The sequence below is a fragment of the Tyto alba genome, unplaced genomic scaffold, assembly GCF_018691265.1.
Source record: "Tyto alba isolate M040663 unplaced genomic scaffold, T.alba_DEE_v4.0 Super-Scaffold_40, whole genome shotgun sequence".
NCBI classification, from domain to species: Eukaryota; Metazoa; Chordata; class Aves; order Strigiformes; family Tytonidae; genus Tyto; species Tyto alba.
Window position 1 is genome coordinate 1309481 of NW_024881316.1, and position 16828 is coordinate 1326308.

Sequence of the window (16828 nt, forward strand, 5' to 3'; positions counted from 1 at the left end):
GTCCCAAAGAGAAACAAATCACAGCTGGTGGCCTGAAACACCAGCACCAACCTCTGCCAGCCTGCCCAGTGGCCACCGAGGCACCAGCGTTCCTGTTTCTGGAGTGGGAAGCAGTAGCAGTGGGTGACTGTCTAGTTCCCAAGCAGTCCTGGGTAACACAGCAGACTCTTGCAAGTGGTGCACACGCTTTTCTTGTTCCTGAACTTAATGATTAAACGAATATCCTTTTATTTATGCCGTCCAATTATAATGTTAAAATGTGGTTTGAATATCAACGTATCTCCCGTGCATAGAAGTGAAAGCTTTGGGCATCTTCAGAAGCTGTGGTCCCTGAAGTCTCTGAAGAAAGAAACATAAGAGCTACTCCAGTTTATGCCAGAAAAGGATGAATCTTTTATAAGTATTATTTCTCAAAATGTAATATAAAAGTGCAGCAGGTCCTTAAGGAATAAGGATAACTTTATGTGAGAAATGTGTGAAATTCCTGCCCTCTCTCTAAGAAAAGATATTTCCCTATTGACTTTTGTAATATCACTTCTTCAGATTTAGGGGGTTAATTTATTTCCTGGGACAGATATCTGTGGTAGGCGTATCAGCTGGTATGCATGATCCAGTCAAGTGTGTTGGTGCTGGAAAGAAATCATCCCAGAGTCAGTGGCTGGCTCTTACTGGTGACTAAAAGGGAGGCAGAGCACGAGGCAACATGGGACCAGGGGAGGGGACATGGCTGTCGACCCCCCCCCCAGAGGTCCCCAGCACACTGCTGGGGTATCACTTCTGTGGGATAGGAGCAGCAGTGGACTGCTTCTTCAGTGCTCAAACTGCCTCGAGAGCACACTTTAATGTAAAAAGGGGAGTGTCCTGCCCCTTTTTCCGAAACGAGTACAATAGCCCTGGTGATTTCACGCAGGAGACATAATTTGGCAAGGAAGGAAGCATGGAAGTTTTATTCCGTATTGTAGGCTCAGGAAAGGTAGGGAATAATGGCAGTTGTACGCAGGACAGGGGCTGTCTCTGTGTTAAAAACGTATTGGCTTAGCAAAGTAATTGAGGATGATAGTATATAAGCCATAACGAAACGCCTAGAGTAGCACAGGAGGCAATAAATGCCAGCAATAGGCATCCAGACCACCTCAAGCTGCTCATCACAACATTTTTCTCTTCTCCGCTATAAGGTTTGCTCATATTTCTTATTAAACTGCCGGAGGTCCACTGGATCTGGAGAACAGAGGCAGTTTTTCAACTTGACTCTAGTTTCTGTGCTAGTGACTTTTTCTGCTAATTACAGACGGTTTCAGGGATCGTGCCCAGGCCATGCAGCCCAGGCTGGTCCCAGCACAATAAGCCCTGGGGAAAGGCTGGGGCTGGGGGGGAAGCAGATTGTTGTCCTGACAGTGTTTTGGGGGTGAAAAGTTCTTTCTCATCCCACGCTGGGTTTAAATCACAGCCATTTCAATGTGTGTGGGAGAAAGTCACCAAGCCAGTGTCCTCGTATCCAGCACATGGTGTTGGGATCAAGTTGTTCTGTGATGAACACACACAACGTGGGAGAGCCGTGACCAGCAGACGGCGAGAGGCTAGGACCTCACACTGGGTAACAATCTGCCATCAAGGGGCCATCTCAGCGTACCAGAGCACCCCCTTTTACAAATAGAAAAGAAGGAGACCTCTCAACCTTCTCTGCTCTGGTTAAGATTAGCATCCTCCCTGGCTCTCATCCAGGCTGCTTGATCCAACTCTCCCAAGATAAATCTGCAGCTCTGGGGCCAACCTCAGCCCTGTGGATGCAAGCTTTGCTATGCCCCTGCGCCCTGGAGATGGACATTAGTCCTGCTCCTCTTTTTATTTAGTAGTATAGCTGTAGTTAGAGAGAATCCTGCTTGGTCCTGAGTGTGACAGGGACTGGAGTTTCATGCCTCTGTTTGCTGGGGAGTGCCTAGGCAGGGGGTGAGTGGGACTGGGGTGAGTCTACCTTTTTGGCTTCTTTCCAGCTCTTCCACCCTGACACAGCTTCTTTTGCTGCTTTCCAACAAAAGTGTTGTTGCACTTCGCTCTTTAGTGCAAAATGTTCACCTAAAAAAGAATTGTTATACATTGTGTTTTCCAAAAATTCCCAGCCAGGTCTCACTGCAGTGTGCACCTGGCAAGTGGGATATGCATCTCAAATTCTTGCACATCTGTTTGTTTGTATCACATTGGTGAGACTTTCTCTGTGCTATTTCTATTTGCTCTCCATCACCTTCATAGAAATGTGTACAAAATCCCTCTTCAGCTTGCCCTGTCCCAAGTGCCCCCCAGAGGGATTCTTTGTGATGAGAGGGCACATAGGATCTAGAAAAATGAGAAGTGTGGAGTTATTGCCTCGTCTCCCTGCCCATCTCCCATCATCTAACTTGAATACATTGACCTTCTCTAAGTTAGGTACCTGCTCCTTCTTCCTACTACATATAAATGTCCAACTTTTTTTTTTTCCTGCAGGAAGGACAATGCATACCTGGTTCAAGAAAACACTGGAAGCAGTTGAGGGAAATTTTCTAGATATTTGGATCCTTGGAATCATAGAATCATGGAATAGTTTGGGTTGGAAAAGACATTTAAAGGTCATCTAGTCCAACCCCCCTGCAATGAGCAGGGACATCTTAAACTACATCGGGTTGCTCAGAGCCCTGTCCAACCTGACGTTGAATCTTTCCAGGGATGGGCGTACTTTGAAGTGAGCTAGCAGCTTTGTGAGGCTTAGCCATTTATGGCAAACACCGGTTGAAGATGTCCCATAAATGTAAAAACTATAGAAAATGGGGTGGGGGTAGGGAGGGAAAAAGGCAAGCAGTTATAAAACAAGAGGCCAGAGTGCTGCCAGACAAGTGAGAGGGGAAAAAATATGAGTATCAGCCAATTACAGACTCAGCTGGAGAACTGAAATGGCCATAATATAAATGTTGCTCATTTCACATTCATTTGTTCCAAAGCTTTGCTCCTGAAAATTTAACAGAGAGCAGAAAGGATACGTGGCTTATGGGTGATGAAAACATCTTGCTGCTGCGTGAGGCACAGACGATGAGAAAGAAAGGAACTACATTCTAAAGAGAAGTTGGTGCTTTCTCTGCTGGTCTGAAGGTTGTAGATAAGTAAGATATTGCTTTGTGTGCCTGAAGTTCAAGGAGGGTTAGCTTGTTAGCTGCGCAAGTTCCTTGGTAACAAAGCTAATGGCAGGAGGGGACTTCTGGAAAGCGACCCGTAAATTACACTGGGCAAGTATGTGATCAGAAACCAGGGTGTCTCAACCAGGAATTGCTTGGCTGAATATGTGAAACAGGTTGTGTTAGAATACAAAGCCCAATTTAAATTTAATTGCTGGTTCAGAACCACAGCCTGAGTTTTACAGGCTGAAGCCCCATCGGTGCTACAAACATCCACGTATTTATGGAAAGATTTGTTCTAGCGTCATCTAATTAATTAATAATAGACATCCTGGGCATCTTTGCATCTCCTGGGCATCTCCAGCGCTTGGGGTTTAAACTGGGGAAATTGAAGCTGGAGGATCTTGGTGTTAGAAATCATGTCTGGTAGTTCAGGGAGAAAAGAACGATGTGCTCTGCATTACAGTCCTCCTGGCCGCCGGAAAAGTCACTCGGTCCTGGCCTGCAGGCGGCCAGAGGCAGGGCAATGGGGAAGGAAGTGAAGGGCCCATGGGACGTTATCTTCAGGTGGTTGCATCCTGGAAAGGTGGCAGCCCTCCGTTACACCCCCCCTACACCCAGGGGAATGCTGGTGCAGGAGGGGGCGCCCCATCTGCCTCCTGGCTGGGAGTACAACGTCCCGCAGGGGAGAGGACCTACCTCCTTCAGAGGCTCTGCAGCCTGTCAGCGCTCCGGGCAGGACTCTCGGATGTGGTGGGGCAGGTGAGGAGATGAAGTGGAGGTAGGCTGACGGGAAGGCTTGGCGAACAGGTTGCAAGTCTGCAGGAGTCGCCGCTTGTACAATAAATACCAGCTTACAAACACTCAGCCCTTCGCTTAAGCCCTCCATCCTGCCCCTCTGAGTTTGCAGAGGGAGTTTTGCACGGCTCCTGGTGTGCTCCACCAGCAGTTCACTACATGTTACCACCCTCGGGATTTCAGGCCCGGGGATTTTAAGAGGCTCTTTTTAGCAAACTGAAATGGCACCTCTGCATACCTAGATAGATGCTGAGGCAGGAGGCCTTGGGGTCGTGAGGGGAGGGACTCGGCTTGTTTTGCTGGCACCTTGTCTTGCAAATGGTAAACCACAGTCTGAGGCAAAGACCTGCAAGAGGAACTCCACCACTCCTCTCCAACATCTCGCTGAGGTGGGAGGCTGAGTCCAGGCACCCTTTTTCTTCTTGTTTCTCTGCAATATCAGAAGTGGTGCTACTAGCGCCGCGTAAGAGAGGGAGAAGGAAGGAATTGCCTTTATTTTCTCCCTTTTCTGTGCACATTTGGCTTGACCACCTCAGCAGAGCGACCCTTGCCACTCACGTGGCCTTGTCACATCCATTTCTCACATCTTTCCTTTGGTGCTCTGCCCGTGCTCGCTCGCTCTCCGTAACGTTTCATTTCCTCAACTCCCCACCACAGGCTACTCGTCTGCAACAAAAATGTCAGGCCAAATGAAGAAAGGTAAGATCAGGAGGCGAGGCTCGCCTCAGCTGCTCCTGGGGGTCCCATTCTTGCCAGGGTTTTCAAGTTCTTCTGGCTCATTAAGCAACCCTGAGTGAGAGGGGGCACGCAGCTACTTCTCTACCTGCTGTCACCAGGGTGCTATCCTTCAAAAGAACACCTCCTCAAGGACAGCAGTGTCACTGCTGCTGAATTTAACTTAAAAAAAAAAAAAAAAAAAAATCGGGCTGTAAGATGACACAGGGAACCATTTTTCCTTTCTTTTGCTCTTAGTAAGAAGGAAAGGAGCAGACACCATCAATACTTTTTGTCTGGATTTTGAAGAATCCTGTGCTATTTCCTACCAGCTCTCTGCCCGTTCATTAAGGCACCCAGATGGTGAGAGGGAGAAGAGGGCAGGGTACAGCACTGGGTGCTGCTTGCATGGTGCCTGGTCCTTTCCCACGCCAACGCAGCGACTGTGAAAATACCGATGGCAGCTCTGCAAGACTTGCTCTCAGCAGCTGAAGAACAAGTCTGCCCCAGGACCCTTCTGAAGGGGCTCTGCCACTGGCGAGCCTGGAGCACCCAGCAGAGCACCCATGGCAGGATTTTGGGGTTTCTGGGATGCTGGGTTTCTGCTGCATTGGGACACATTTGCAAGAGTAAATAGATGTTTTCTTGTTTGAATTACGCTTGATTTGGATCCTCTGGCAAATTATTTAATAATGTGCCATGCGATTGTTATTGCCGGGTAGCCTTTTGCAGCTGGAGACATGCGGGTCAGAATAGCTGAAATTAGGTGCAAAGAGAAAATGTGCTATTTCCCGAGATGTGAATAGCCCAACAGCGGTGTGCCAGCCATGTCCAGAGTGGCTGCTGCACCTCCTTTGGTACCCATGAAGCAGGGGACAAACTCAAACATGGAGCAATTAAAAGAACAGTCCCAGGTAGTTTCCTGAGCAGAGGAGAGAAGGACACTTGGTTTTCTATAGATTTGTGCCCTGTAACTGCCTGATTCTGGTGTCTGAGAGGGTGTTGGGTCTGATAAGAGTTTTTTCCAGCATGGAAGACTTTATATTCTGTCTTCTGCTCTCATTGTCTCATAAGACATGTGGCCAAAACTGGAGGAGCACAACTGGGGTCTCACATCTCTGTCTTTTAGCACCCCTTGTTTTTGTGTCCCATTAGGTCTGATTGAAATGAGTCAACAAGTTCAAAAGTCATCTGAGGAGTGAAGGAGAGCACACGTTTGTGAATACATGAACTCTTACTCTTCAGAAAAGTGGACTAAAAAAATGTACCACCTTTTTGCCATGCATATGTCAGACACAAAATGATGGCACTGAAGGAAAACTTGCCCATTTTTCCCTCTCTGGTGCTGTCATCTCCCATAGTCTCTCTGGCTGATACGATGGCTTCAGGGCAAGGTAGTCAGAGTCTAAGCAGTGACAGATGCTGGTATGTGTTGTTTTGGATGCTGCTACTACTTTCAGTTATATCAAGGAGAGTTAAATCTCTGCTGTGCTGTGGGGAGATAATGGTATATAGCTACCAGCTCTAACAGAATATTACAGCTCATTAGAAATCCATGTTTTTACAGCCCAGAACAAAAACGCATTCATTCCTCCTTGTACCTGCTTACAGGTTTTGCTGTAGCACTGCTCCGTGTGGGAAAATTCACAAATACCTCTTTTGAATACCTAAGGATCAGTATCATTGGGAGTGGCTTCAAGCAGAAGAAAAAGTGTTTGTATTTTCTCCAGTCTTTTGTATTTTCTCCAGTCTTTTCTAAACTGCTTGTGAGAACATTTAAAACACAGGACAGCTGGCAAAGTTCAAATACTCTATGAACTAAGAGGTGAAACACATTATTTTTTTTCCAAATGAGAGGTACTTAAATATTTTGTCCACTTTTCCTTGAGAATTGACATGTGGCAGTGGTTAGGGTATGGGGACCGTGAGAAGCCTGGACCCTGACATCAGTTGGCTTTGTCCCAGGCAAGTTGCTTTGCATGTTTGCTTGTCCTTCTGCCTCCTGGAGAGGATGCTGTGGGACATGTGGGAGAAGGGAGACACTGAAAGGGTAAGAAGTTCCTCACATGGATCCTCACAGGGAGGCTAGGACAAGCCCAGAAATCTCAAGTTTTTCTTACCTGTGAAGCTTGAGTTTCCAATTCCAAAAAGACAGTGCTTTCTTCTGCACTGCAAAGTACCATTAACCAGAAATATCCTGAACATATGGTAAGACAGAACTGGCCATTGAGGGTAAGCATGAGCAACCAAGGGTGGGATTCACCTAGGCATTGTAGGTATCTACATATGAGTTTATTTTCCTGGGCTTATTTTATAAACAGAAGAAACATGTATATGTAGGACATGATTAACCTCACCCTAATGTTGGGTATAAAATAAACAAGTCAAACCCAACTTTCAGAAATGGCTTAAGTTCTGAATTAAGACACCTAAATGCAGGTGTCCACAAGGAAGTGACAAAGCTCCCATGATCATTAAATTACACCTGGTGAGCGGACCCTAGAGCCACTGAGCCCACCACAAACCACATCGATACCTCACCAGCTGAATGACTGCACACCTTCAACCATGTTGGCCAGATCTCCACCAATACCATGGGAAGTCAGACATCCAGCACACACAGACACATCTCTGTATAAGGGTCTGAATGTAGGCATTTAGGTGTCTTAATCTGTTATGGAATATTCCCTATAGCTAAGTCTGGTTGCCTAAAGTAGTCATCTAGTACCACTTGAGATGATCTGAGGTGCCCAAGACATTTTGGCAGATGTGACACAAAGTGTAAGAGAGATCACATCTAAAAATGACCAGAGGCAGCTGTACTGAGGTGATGGACAAACTGAGGTTTGAAATTAGGTGGGGTGAATCACATTCTTGGCTCCCACACCTAGCACAGATATTTGTGCTGTTTGTTTCTTAACTGATTAGTTTGGGAAAACGGGCCTTTCTACTCAGATCCTGTTGGCAGGACAGTCTTAAGGGTTTTATATAGAAATTATCCCCCTGTGGTCAAAATGGGCAAGGAAGTCCCCCAGAGGAGCAGCTTCTTCTCTCTTCAATCCCCAAGGCAATAGGCAAGAAAAGAGAAGAGCTTTGCAGATTGCTGTAGAACTTCATGCCACAGCTGAAAATTATCCTGCCCTTTCTTTAAGTAACGGTGACATGGGTGTTTTCCGTGCAGTGCCAAGAGGCAAGCATATCCAGACATGCAGAGAATATTGGTTCAATGCTTTTATTAGCAAAAATTCCTACTGCCTTCTTCACTAAACACTTACCGTACTGTGCGGTGCTGCTTTGGTATTCATGATGAGGAGATGTGTAATGCTTCGTGTCCCTGAATACTATCCAAGAGGAGCACGCAGGTATAAAGCTTTGCTTCCAGATCAGGCAATGCCTCTCATCTTGCTCACCTGCTCCGCAGGTCATCGTCTCTGAGCGGTCACAGTCAAAGGGCTGCCCTGCTGTGCACAGAGGAGGGGAAAATAGTCCTGTAACTGGCTGAAAAGTATCCCTTCCCTCCCATTTAATAACGTGATATTCCCCTGCAGAAGGTGCTTTCCTGAACAACAGCTGAAGGAGAGACAGACAAGATTACAAGAAGTTTATATCTTTTCCACATACGGCTGTTCAATATGTAGATCTGGGAGATATGAAGCTCTTCAGGAGTCAGGAGTTGGAGGCAAGGGTGCAAGATCTGGCAGGGACTCCTGGGTCAGAGTCCTGCAGCTGGGACCAGTGGCTGTACTGGGAGTGAAGGGCATTCTCCTTCAGCTGCACTTTTGCACTTTCCTTTGGATTAATGCATGAGTAGCATGTTCCTTCCCTAAGCATCATCCCTGTGCCAGTCCAAGCACAGGTCTGTGTGAGACCTGGTGTAAACCAAGTTTAAATGATCATCCTCTGGAATTACTGATATAAAATTTAATGTGATATTTTTACCTTCAGCCCTTGCAGTTACTGGAGCGCAGGTTAAAAGCTGCATTTATTGCTGGCATTTATTTTTATTAAGAACGGATATTCGCAGTCCATCAAAACCACACATGGTGGGAGGAAATGCACTGTAGCTCCCTCCACTACCAGCTATAGCTGCCAGCACGGTAAGCTGTGCTGCTGATCATACACCGTATACACCAACACATGATGCTGGGCAAGCACAGTGCAAAGTACGGGCTGTTAGAAACATCCTACAGGTCACCAGTGCTGGACTAGGGCAAGTTTTTCCCTCCATCCCTGGCGTTTCATGGGGACAGACTGCTGTGCACAGGACCCTCTGAAGTCACGGCAGAACCTCTGCTGCCCGGAGGGGACAAGATTTTACCCTCCTTGCAGCAGTTGCCCAGGCGTCAGGGTGAGGAGAGGTGTTTCCCTGCTGCCTCCTCGCTGGGATCTGCTGGGGCAATCTGGAAGGCAGGGTTGGAAATTAAATTTCCAGATGGCAGTGTTTGAGAGACAAGTAAGGAAAGGTTGCCCTGTGTGTAGCCTTGCATTAAGTGATGAGAAGCCATAAATGTAAAGCGGTTTCCTGCTGTTATTTTTAAACTAAGAATAGGAAAGTGATAGACCCAGGTCAGACTGAAGTCGCATCATCCTAGGCTGTCCACAGCTAGTGCCTTAGGAAAAGTACAAGGACAGGGCAAACGCATACTAATTTCCCTCCCAAAATACTCTCCCGGGCTGTTTGTCCTATAGTGATTTCCTGAACTGAGGCGGTGCCTTTGTTAGTAGCCTGTAATTTGCTTCCTTGCGTTTGCCCTTAAATTGCATCAAGTTCTCTTAACTTGCCTTGAAGCCGCCCAGCTTTCCAGCCACCGAGCTGTGGGTCGAGCCCAGGCTGTGGCAGCAGTCGGAGCTGCCCCAGGAAAGTCCTTCTGAGGTAACACCCTGACTTTGTCGGGGCACAGTCAGACTAGCCCTTGCGTCCCTGTGGCCTCTCTGGCCAACCTGCAATTTGACTGCATGTTTTTCCAGGCTGCCCAAGAGCTTTCTCCCGGCTGTAAGAAGAGGTCATGCTGTCACCCCCCAGCATCAGACAGAGGCAATTTTTGCTTGTCTGCTGCCTTTCCCTGCTGCTGGGGCACACACTTGCCTTCCAGGATCTGCAGCAGCGTAGCACAGTACATGCCACCAAAGGTGCTCTCCATTTCCCTGAGCATACAAGAAAGGAGAATCAAGTCACGGTTGGGCTTGTAATTAAGTGTAATAGCAACAACGTGTATATTGCAGTTGACTTCTTGTCGTCGATGTATCAGTTCCAATATGTTACACAGAGATCGTTTTGTGCACAGCCCAGCTGGGTCTTGTGTGTCAGCACATGTGACAAGGAGTTTTATGAGGTTTTGCCAAAGCACAGTGTCACAAGTGTTGAGAGCAGAGAGGGAAGACCAAAAAATTGTGATTCCTAATATTTAGTGTGTTTCCTGACCGCCATGTGTTTAATACTTCACCAGCACAAAAGAAGACATTTCAGCCAAAGTAGTGCTCTAGGTCAGCAGCTCTTTTGCTTTGGGTGTTGTTAACTCTCAGAGTTTCTGAGGTGCCACCAGCTACCTTTACCATCAGATGAGAATATGATAAAGGCAGTGCAGTGTGATGTTCAGCGCAGGTCCATATCCTCTGTCTCCCAGCCTCATGACCACCAGTGGTCCCCACTGTGGGAACCACTGATCTTTCCCAGGCAGGGAAAAACCCTGGGCTGGGCTTGTCTTCCTTAGCCTCTGCCAAGCTCCTCTGTGAAAGTTTGTGTTGTCAGGCTTTGTTTAAAACAGACCAAAATGCAAAGCCTGAATCATTGGACTTTCACAGTGGGTTTTTGTGCCAAATCCAGTGTAATTCTTGCACTTCCCTTCCCTGTTGAACTCCCTGCCTGCAGCCAGCCCAGGAACATTTTGTTTTGGGACGTGGAAGAGACACTGAAGGTGTCCCTCAGAAAGCACTATGGGGTGGAAAATGCACACTGCTGAAGACAGAAGGAAAACAGTGATGCTCAGGATAGACAGAGCCTTTCCATTTGACTCCTGCTGTGGCAAGCCTGATGCTTTTAACCCTGAAAGTATACTCTCTGCAGTCACATGAGACTTGTGTTTGGTAAAAATCAGAGCCCTGTGGCGGTATTTCAGGTGGTTCCCAAGCTAGCTGAGCATGCCTGGAGAGGGCAACCACAGCGGCCCTGGATGATAGGGTAAATTAGGCACTGCAGGTTTGCTCTGATCTGATGTTAGACATTCACTGTTTGCATGAGAGTTTCAGACAACTGATGTTGAAGACTGGGGATTTTATAGTCAATCTGTAATTCCTGTCATATTAATGGATCTGTCTGAACTGAGCAGACACCCCTACTGTTATTTAAAAAACCCCAGTTTTTAATATATTGCAAAAAAAAATCATTTACTGGAAGGTAGGGCTGGGAGTGCTCTATTTTTCTTATCCTACAGGAGACTGTGTAAACTATGGACTGGGTAAGACCAGAGAAGTGAGTCACTTGTTAGTCAGTCATGCTTACAAAGTTTTAACTAGGCAAAATGTATTTGCCCTGGAAGCAGAGAAGCCCCCAGCTGCAGACACTCATTGCCAGAGGCCGCTCTCAAGTGGTACCCTTCCCACTCTGTGGGTGAGCAACCCCCATCTCATTCCCAGCTGTCAGCTCTGATCAATCCGATCAACACCGGGCTCTGAAATTGTGAGATTTGAAGTGTAGTGAGAACTTTGTAGATTTTTATATTCTGTAGATTTTGTAAAAATGTGAAGTTGTTTGTGGTAATAAACAAACCTATACCTGCTTTATGTTTTTTGAGCTTAGAGGATGCTCTCGGACCACATCTTTAGGCTTTTCTGTGTGGCTGAGAGGACTACGAGCCTGCTCTGTAAAAACTGATAGCAGGGAGTCTTCTGTTATCACTGGCCTGAGGGAGCATGAAATTGAAAACGTCAGCCATCACAAGGTTTATCATAAAAGCATAGAATTGCTTAGACCCTTATGTCTAGCAATGTATGCAGGCAGGACTGTGACTAGTATTCTGCCCACGCGCAGGAAAGCAGATGCCTGGACAAACCAATGTTTGAAAATGTATTTCTGCAGTCTTGGGTTTTTTTTATTGACCTTTGTTAGCATGAGACCCTTGCCAGAAGCTGTGAAGAATGCTACCTATTCCCTTGGTACTCTGTATCTTTGTATATTTGTTTTCTTTATTAAAACCTGGGCAGAGGAAAATGGACCAGATTCCACTCCATTACCCCTGCTCAACTTCATCAGCTGCATGGAGTTGTGGTGAAGTAACAGCTTTTGATGGAGTATGTCCAAAAGCCCACTACTAACATGCGTGGTAACAGATGCTATAAAATTGCAGAGAGTAAATATTTGGCAATTCTGCTCTAAGGCAGCTACCTCGTGCCGGCAGCCTCGTGGTCCAGTTCTGCCTCCCTGCTCAGGAGTGTGGCGTTTAAAGTGGAGGGAAGCCCGTTGTGGAATTGGTAGCACTTCTGAGGTGAGGGAGGATTTGCAGAACCACAGAATTTGAGAAAAAAAAATCGGGTTGAAAGGGACCTCAGGAGGTTGTCTACTCCAAACCCCCTCTGAAAGCACTGACTGATGGGTGCGTGCTCGTGCCTTCACCACGCTTATCTGCAGGATGCAGGGTTAAGGTGGATTCACCGTGTCTTGGGATTCACCTATTAGACATCTGCAATACAGCCCTGGCCACTGGAGCCAGCTCCCCGTACTGTATTCACAGTCAGTGGGGAGCAGCGGGGATGACAAGGGTTTTGTCCTGCTTTGAAGAAGATGAGCCAGCTGTGGTCAGGTGAATCCCACCTGCGAGTGCACACCGGTGGCGTAATTCTTGCTGCTTTATGGGCGATGGTAACAGGGGAAAATGACAGCACGAGAAAACCGCCTTGGATGAAAAACCTAAAATGAAAAAGAAATAAAAAGCTCTTTTTTTTTTTTTTTTTTTTTTCCTCTCCCTTCTGGTTGATCAGCAGCCCCGGGGCAGATGAGCTACCTGCCGTGCCTGCCCACCAGCCTGGCCCCCGGGGAGATGCAGTCCCCCCGAATGGCGGGGAGGAAGCGAGGGCGGCCCCCGCTCCAGCCCGCACCCATCAAAATGACTGTTCACAACCTCTACTCAGCGCCGGCCGGTGCTCTGCCTGTCGTGAAGATCCCAAAGAAGAGAGGGAGAAAACCCGGGTACAAGGTAGATACATGGTTTTCACACTCCTTCTCCACCTCCTGCTGGCTTTAATACATTGCCTCCTGGAATTTCAGGTGAAATGCAGGAATGGAAGCACAGTTGAACAAGGGTGGGGGCAGAGCAAGGCAAAAATAAGTAAGAGAAGCCAGGTTCTCTTCTACTGGAGCTGGTGAAAAATAGAGGGAAATTAATTTTTTTTTAAAGTTTACAGTTATTTTAATTTGCGTGGTTTGAAAATAACTTGCCTTCCACAGTGTTGTGTGAGATGGTTGTGCACCTTCTGGGAAGTGTTTCTCTCTCATTTGTCACTTCTTCTCTCTCACTAGCAGCGATTAGGAATGAAACAAAATGAAAGGAAAAGGAGAGGAATATGGGGGAGTGGGAATAAAAGGAGAAAATAAAGCTAATTTCCAAAGGAAAAAAAAGGGACATTTTAGAAAGTAATGAGTTTTTACTTACTGAGGGGAAGGCAGTGTTGGTTATTTGTCTTGCTCACTTTGGGGGAAAATCATGCCCAGCTCTCAGAGTAACCCTAGTGGGGAGGTAGGGATAAAGAAAGAAACCCTCTGTGCCTTAAACCCTAATTTGGCAGTGAGCTGGGGCTCTCCCACCCTACGTCACCCCCACTCCTCACTGGCCCCTGGTGGGCTCAGCACTGACAGGAGTGGGGCCACTGTGATGCCTTAGACCAGGCAAAAACGGGGCTGTGATGCTGAGGGGGGGGGGGAAATTTATTCTGGGGAGTGAAAATGAGCTACACTGTAGTGAGGGGTCTTGTCGTCAGTAGATTGCTCCGTTATTCTCTCCATCTCTGCCGGCACCCAGCTAGGGGCACCGTACTTGCTTCCTGTGCCCGTGCCTGGTTTTTAACGGGAACGGGTACAGACATGCGGTCTGCTACACAGGGAGGGCAAATTGCTGGCTCTTGGAAAATAACAGCTGCTTAAATTCCTGATGTCCAAACAAAAAAAGCGAGTAACAGGCGCGGTGCAGGCACAGGGTCTGCCCCGGCCTTCCCTGGAGAAAGTCTCAGCCCCGGGTGTTGCCCGGCGTTTCCCGGGGTCTCTCCCGGGTCACGGGAGGCAGCAAGGCCCCCCCCCCCGCGCAGTGCTGCCGACTGAGCGCCGGGCACAGGCACCAAACGTCTCAGGAACTGGGGTTTGGGCTTTATCTAGAGCAGGCTACCCTTATTGTTGCCCTTCCCCCCCTTTCCACCTCCTGCCAGACCTTCTTCTTCCTCCCGTCCACCGACCTCCCTCCTCCTTCCTCTCTCTTTTCCAGGCAAGCCACCCTCACCACCCCTCTGCATCCCATATCCAGAATCCCCCCACTCCTCTGCATCCCCCTGTGCAACACCTACTGCAGCAGGCATCAGTACTTCAGCCCTTAATGCTTCCTCCTCATCTTCTCCCTTCTCCCGCACCTCTTCATCCTCTCCCGACTTCATCCATACCCTTCTCTGCTATGGGGGCGCATTCTGAAGTGTGTTTCAGGCTGTGCTGAAAACAGACCTTGCACGGCTAAGAGACAGTTCCAGCTGCAGTTTCCCATTTCTTCTGAAAAGCCTTAACTTTGGTATCGTGAATGATGTAACAGCAGCAGCCAAACAGATACAACCTGACAGCAGGCTCAGGTGTCCCTCTTGGGATTACTGCAGAATTTTATAGCGGTAGGCCAAAATAGAACTGCATATCCAAGCTAAGACTGGAGCAAATACTCTAGTGTTTTGTAAAATGTCAGATATGGAAATACTTATTATTTTTCACTTCAGTATTAGGTTAAAATTCTTGAACACAAACATCTGAATTGTTTTACTCAAAGTACTTCTTATAAAAATTTTATTATATATTATATTTTTCTTTATTTATTACAAGTAATAATTTAAATTATTATCAGTCAAGCTGGGTCACTTGTAGGCTCTTTTGATCAAAACCATCCAAGGCTGGGATAATACTACTTTGGAGATATGGTGAAACTGAGTCCCTGAGATGATTGTATGCAGAGTTTCGGCAGACCCCATCCCTTCTGCCCCTGCTTTGTCTTGTTGACCACCATTTCTTACTCCTGCATTTACATTTAATTTGTAATTTGACAAAAAAAACCCCAAACCAATGCTGGGGAGTATGTTCTGTTCCACACCAAACGCACCCATCCATCTGTGACAAAGCCTTTCACTAACTACCACATATCCGTAAGCGGGAGAAGCGAAAAGGGAGACTCAGGTTTCCTAAAGTGCTGCAGTAACATTGTGGTTCGGACCTAGGTGGCCGAGAACTTGATTGCTGCTTCCCCCTCTTCTTCCAAGGGGGGAAGCTTTTCCCCCTGGCTGGGTACCACACACCTTCTCCTCATCCCCAGGAACTTAGTGGGGAGGCGGCAGCGTCCCTCCTTTGGCAGTGAATCTGGGATGATGTTACTTCTTGGTGAGGGACAGCGAGTAAAAAGGCATCCTTTTATAAATGATGGCTTAAGTTTCTGGAGCTGACACTTGTGAACTGTAGCATCCGTGGCATCTGGCCTGGAGCTGTTTATTTGTGCTATAGGATTTGTACACCAAAGCAACGTTTTCTGTGAGGCACCTTTGTGCGCTGTGTGCTCAGCTGAAGTGAACCCCTTTCCATCAAAAACGCTTCCCCAGCGCGAGTCAAAGATTACATTTTTTGATGGGGAACTCTAGCTTGATTTAATTAGCTCCCTAATTGTATGACTTTCAGATACCATGAGACTTAAACGCATTTTAAAAAATGACTCCCTGCCCAAATGGCAGACAACCAAATTCTTTATAGCAACCAGATAGCTGAATTATTACAGAACAGATGGAAAAATACTTCTGAATTTTTAGCAAACTAGGAATTTACAGCCTAGATTTAAATTTATTTTGACCGAGATGTGAATAACAGACATTTTTAATCACATGCTCTTTATAGCCAGATGACCCATTGCCTGTTTTCATTGATATTAAAGCAAATATCTATGTCTTCCTAAAATGACTTTTCATCACGCTTCAGCACCAAGCAAAGTCCTTTTCCTCGCTATCCTGTTTATTTTTTCACAGCTTTGGTTATAAAATTTCATCGGCTGTTTTTCCAAAAACTGCTTTGTACCTGATGTGGAGCTATTTGCCATAAAACTCTACATTTTCCCTAAATACAATATTCTTTCTGACTGTCTAAAGCTCTAGGAAAAAGACTGTTCTGGCAGCCGAGGGGGAGGTTAGTAGATGAATTGGGTTTAATTCCCTGGCTGTCGGTGAGGGGCAGCCCCAAAGAGCTGCCTAGAAAGCCTGTAGGACGGAAGGCTTTGTTAGCTTTGTGGAGGGGTCCGCAGTGTCAGAGGACATCGGAGCGCCATGCTCGCGGGGCAGTGCTGCAGCAAAGACCACCACATCCCTCCCAGAGTGCAACAAAGCGCTGGCCCCATCTGAGCAGCCCGAGAGGGCAGTTTGTCCCCTCCGTGCCACCTCCCGGGGAGGTGGCTGCAGCCCAGGGCGAGCGGTGAGCCAGGAGCTTGCAAGCTCCTGCCAGGCGTGGTGGGCGGCGAGAGACGCCCCCGCTGAGGACGGCATGTGGAGTGACAATTTCCATTACAGGGCAGAGGTTCCCCCGCTGCCCTGGAAGTCACTATTAATGATGACAGATCAGCAGTCAGGACTCGGGCACACCGGGACCGAGATTGCACAGAGAACCTTAAAGTGCCCTGATTATTCGCCTGTCCTGCGATACAGCTTTGGATTTTAAGGTTGCATACGCTCCTCTTGAGGTTGCCTGCCTCATTCACTGGAAACCACTTAGGGGGTGTAGGAGCCTGCGTGCAGACTCCCCTGCATCATTCGCTGTGCAGAAGAAAGGTATTGCACAGCACAGAAGAAAAGGCAGGAATGATCTTGGACTGTGTTTTGCCTTTGCCAGCCCAGGGCTGACCCCTCTCTGCCCCCGCGACTGAGCCGAGCCCTGACTTGCCTCGTGCTGAGCCTCCTCACCCCCAGCCAAA

At 47.4% G+C, this 16828-nt stretch overlaps 1 protein-coding gene across 2 annotated transcripts in view; it reads left to right on the forward strand.

The window, feature by feature from the left end:
* The window catches only part of SCML4 (Scm polycomb group protein like 4), a 70719-nt gene that overhangs the window by 12876 nt on the left and 41015 nt on the right, over positions 1-16828 (forward strand). Inside the window, exon 2 of one of the 2 annotated variants that reach the window (XM_033008466.2) lies at positions 12627-12841. In XM_033008466.2, the coding sequence (XP_032864357.2) occupies positions 12641-12841 (201 nt within the window). In that variant the 5' untranslated portion in view covers positions 12627-12640. The remainder of the gene's footprint in view (positions 1-12626; positions 12842-16828) is intronic. The other variant, XM_033008467.2, reaches the window with a different exon arrangement.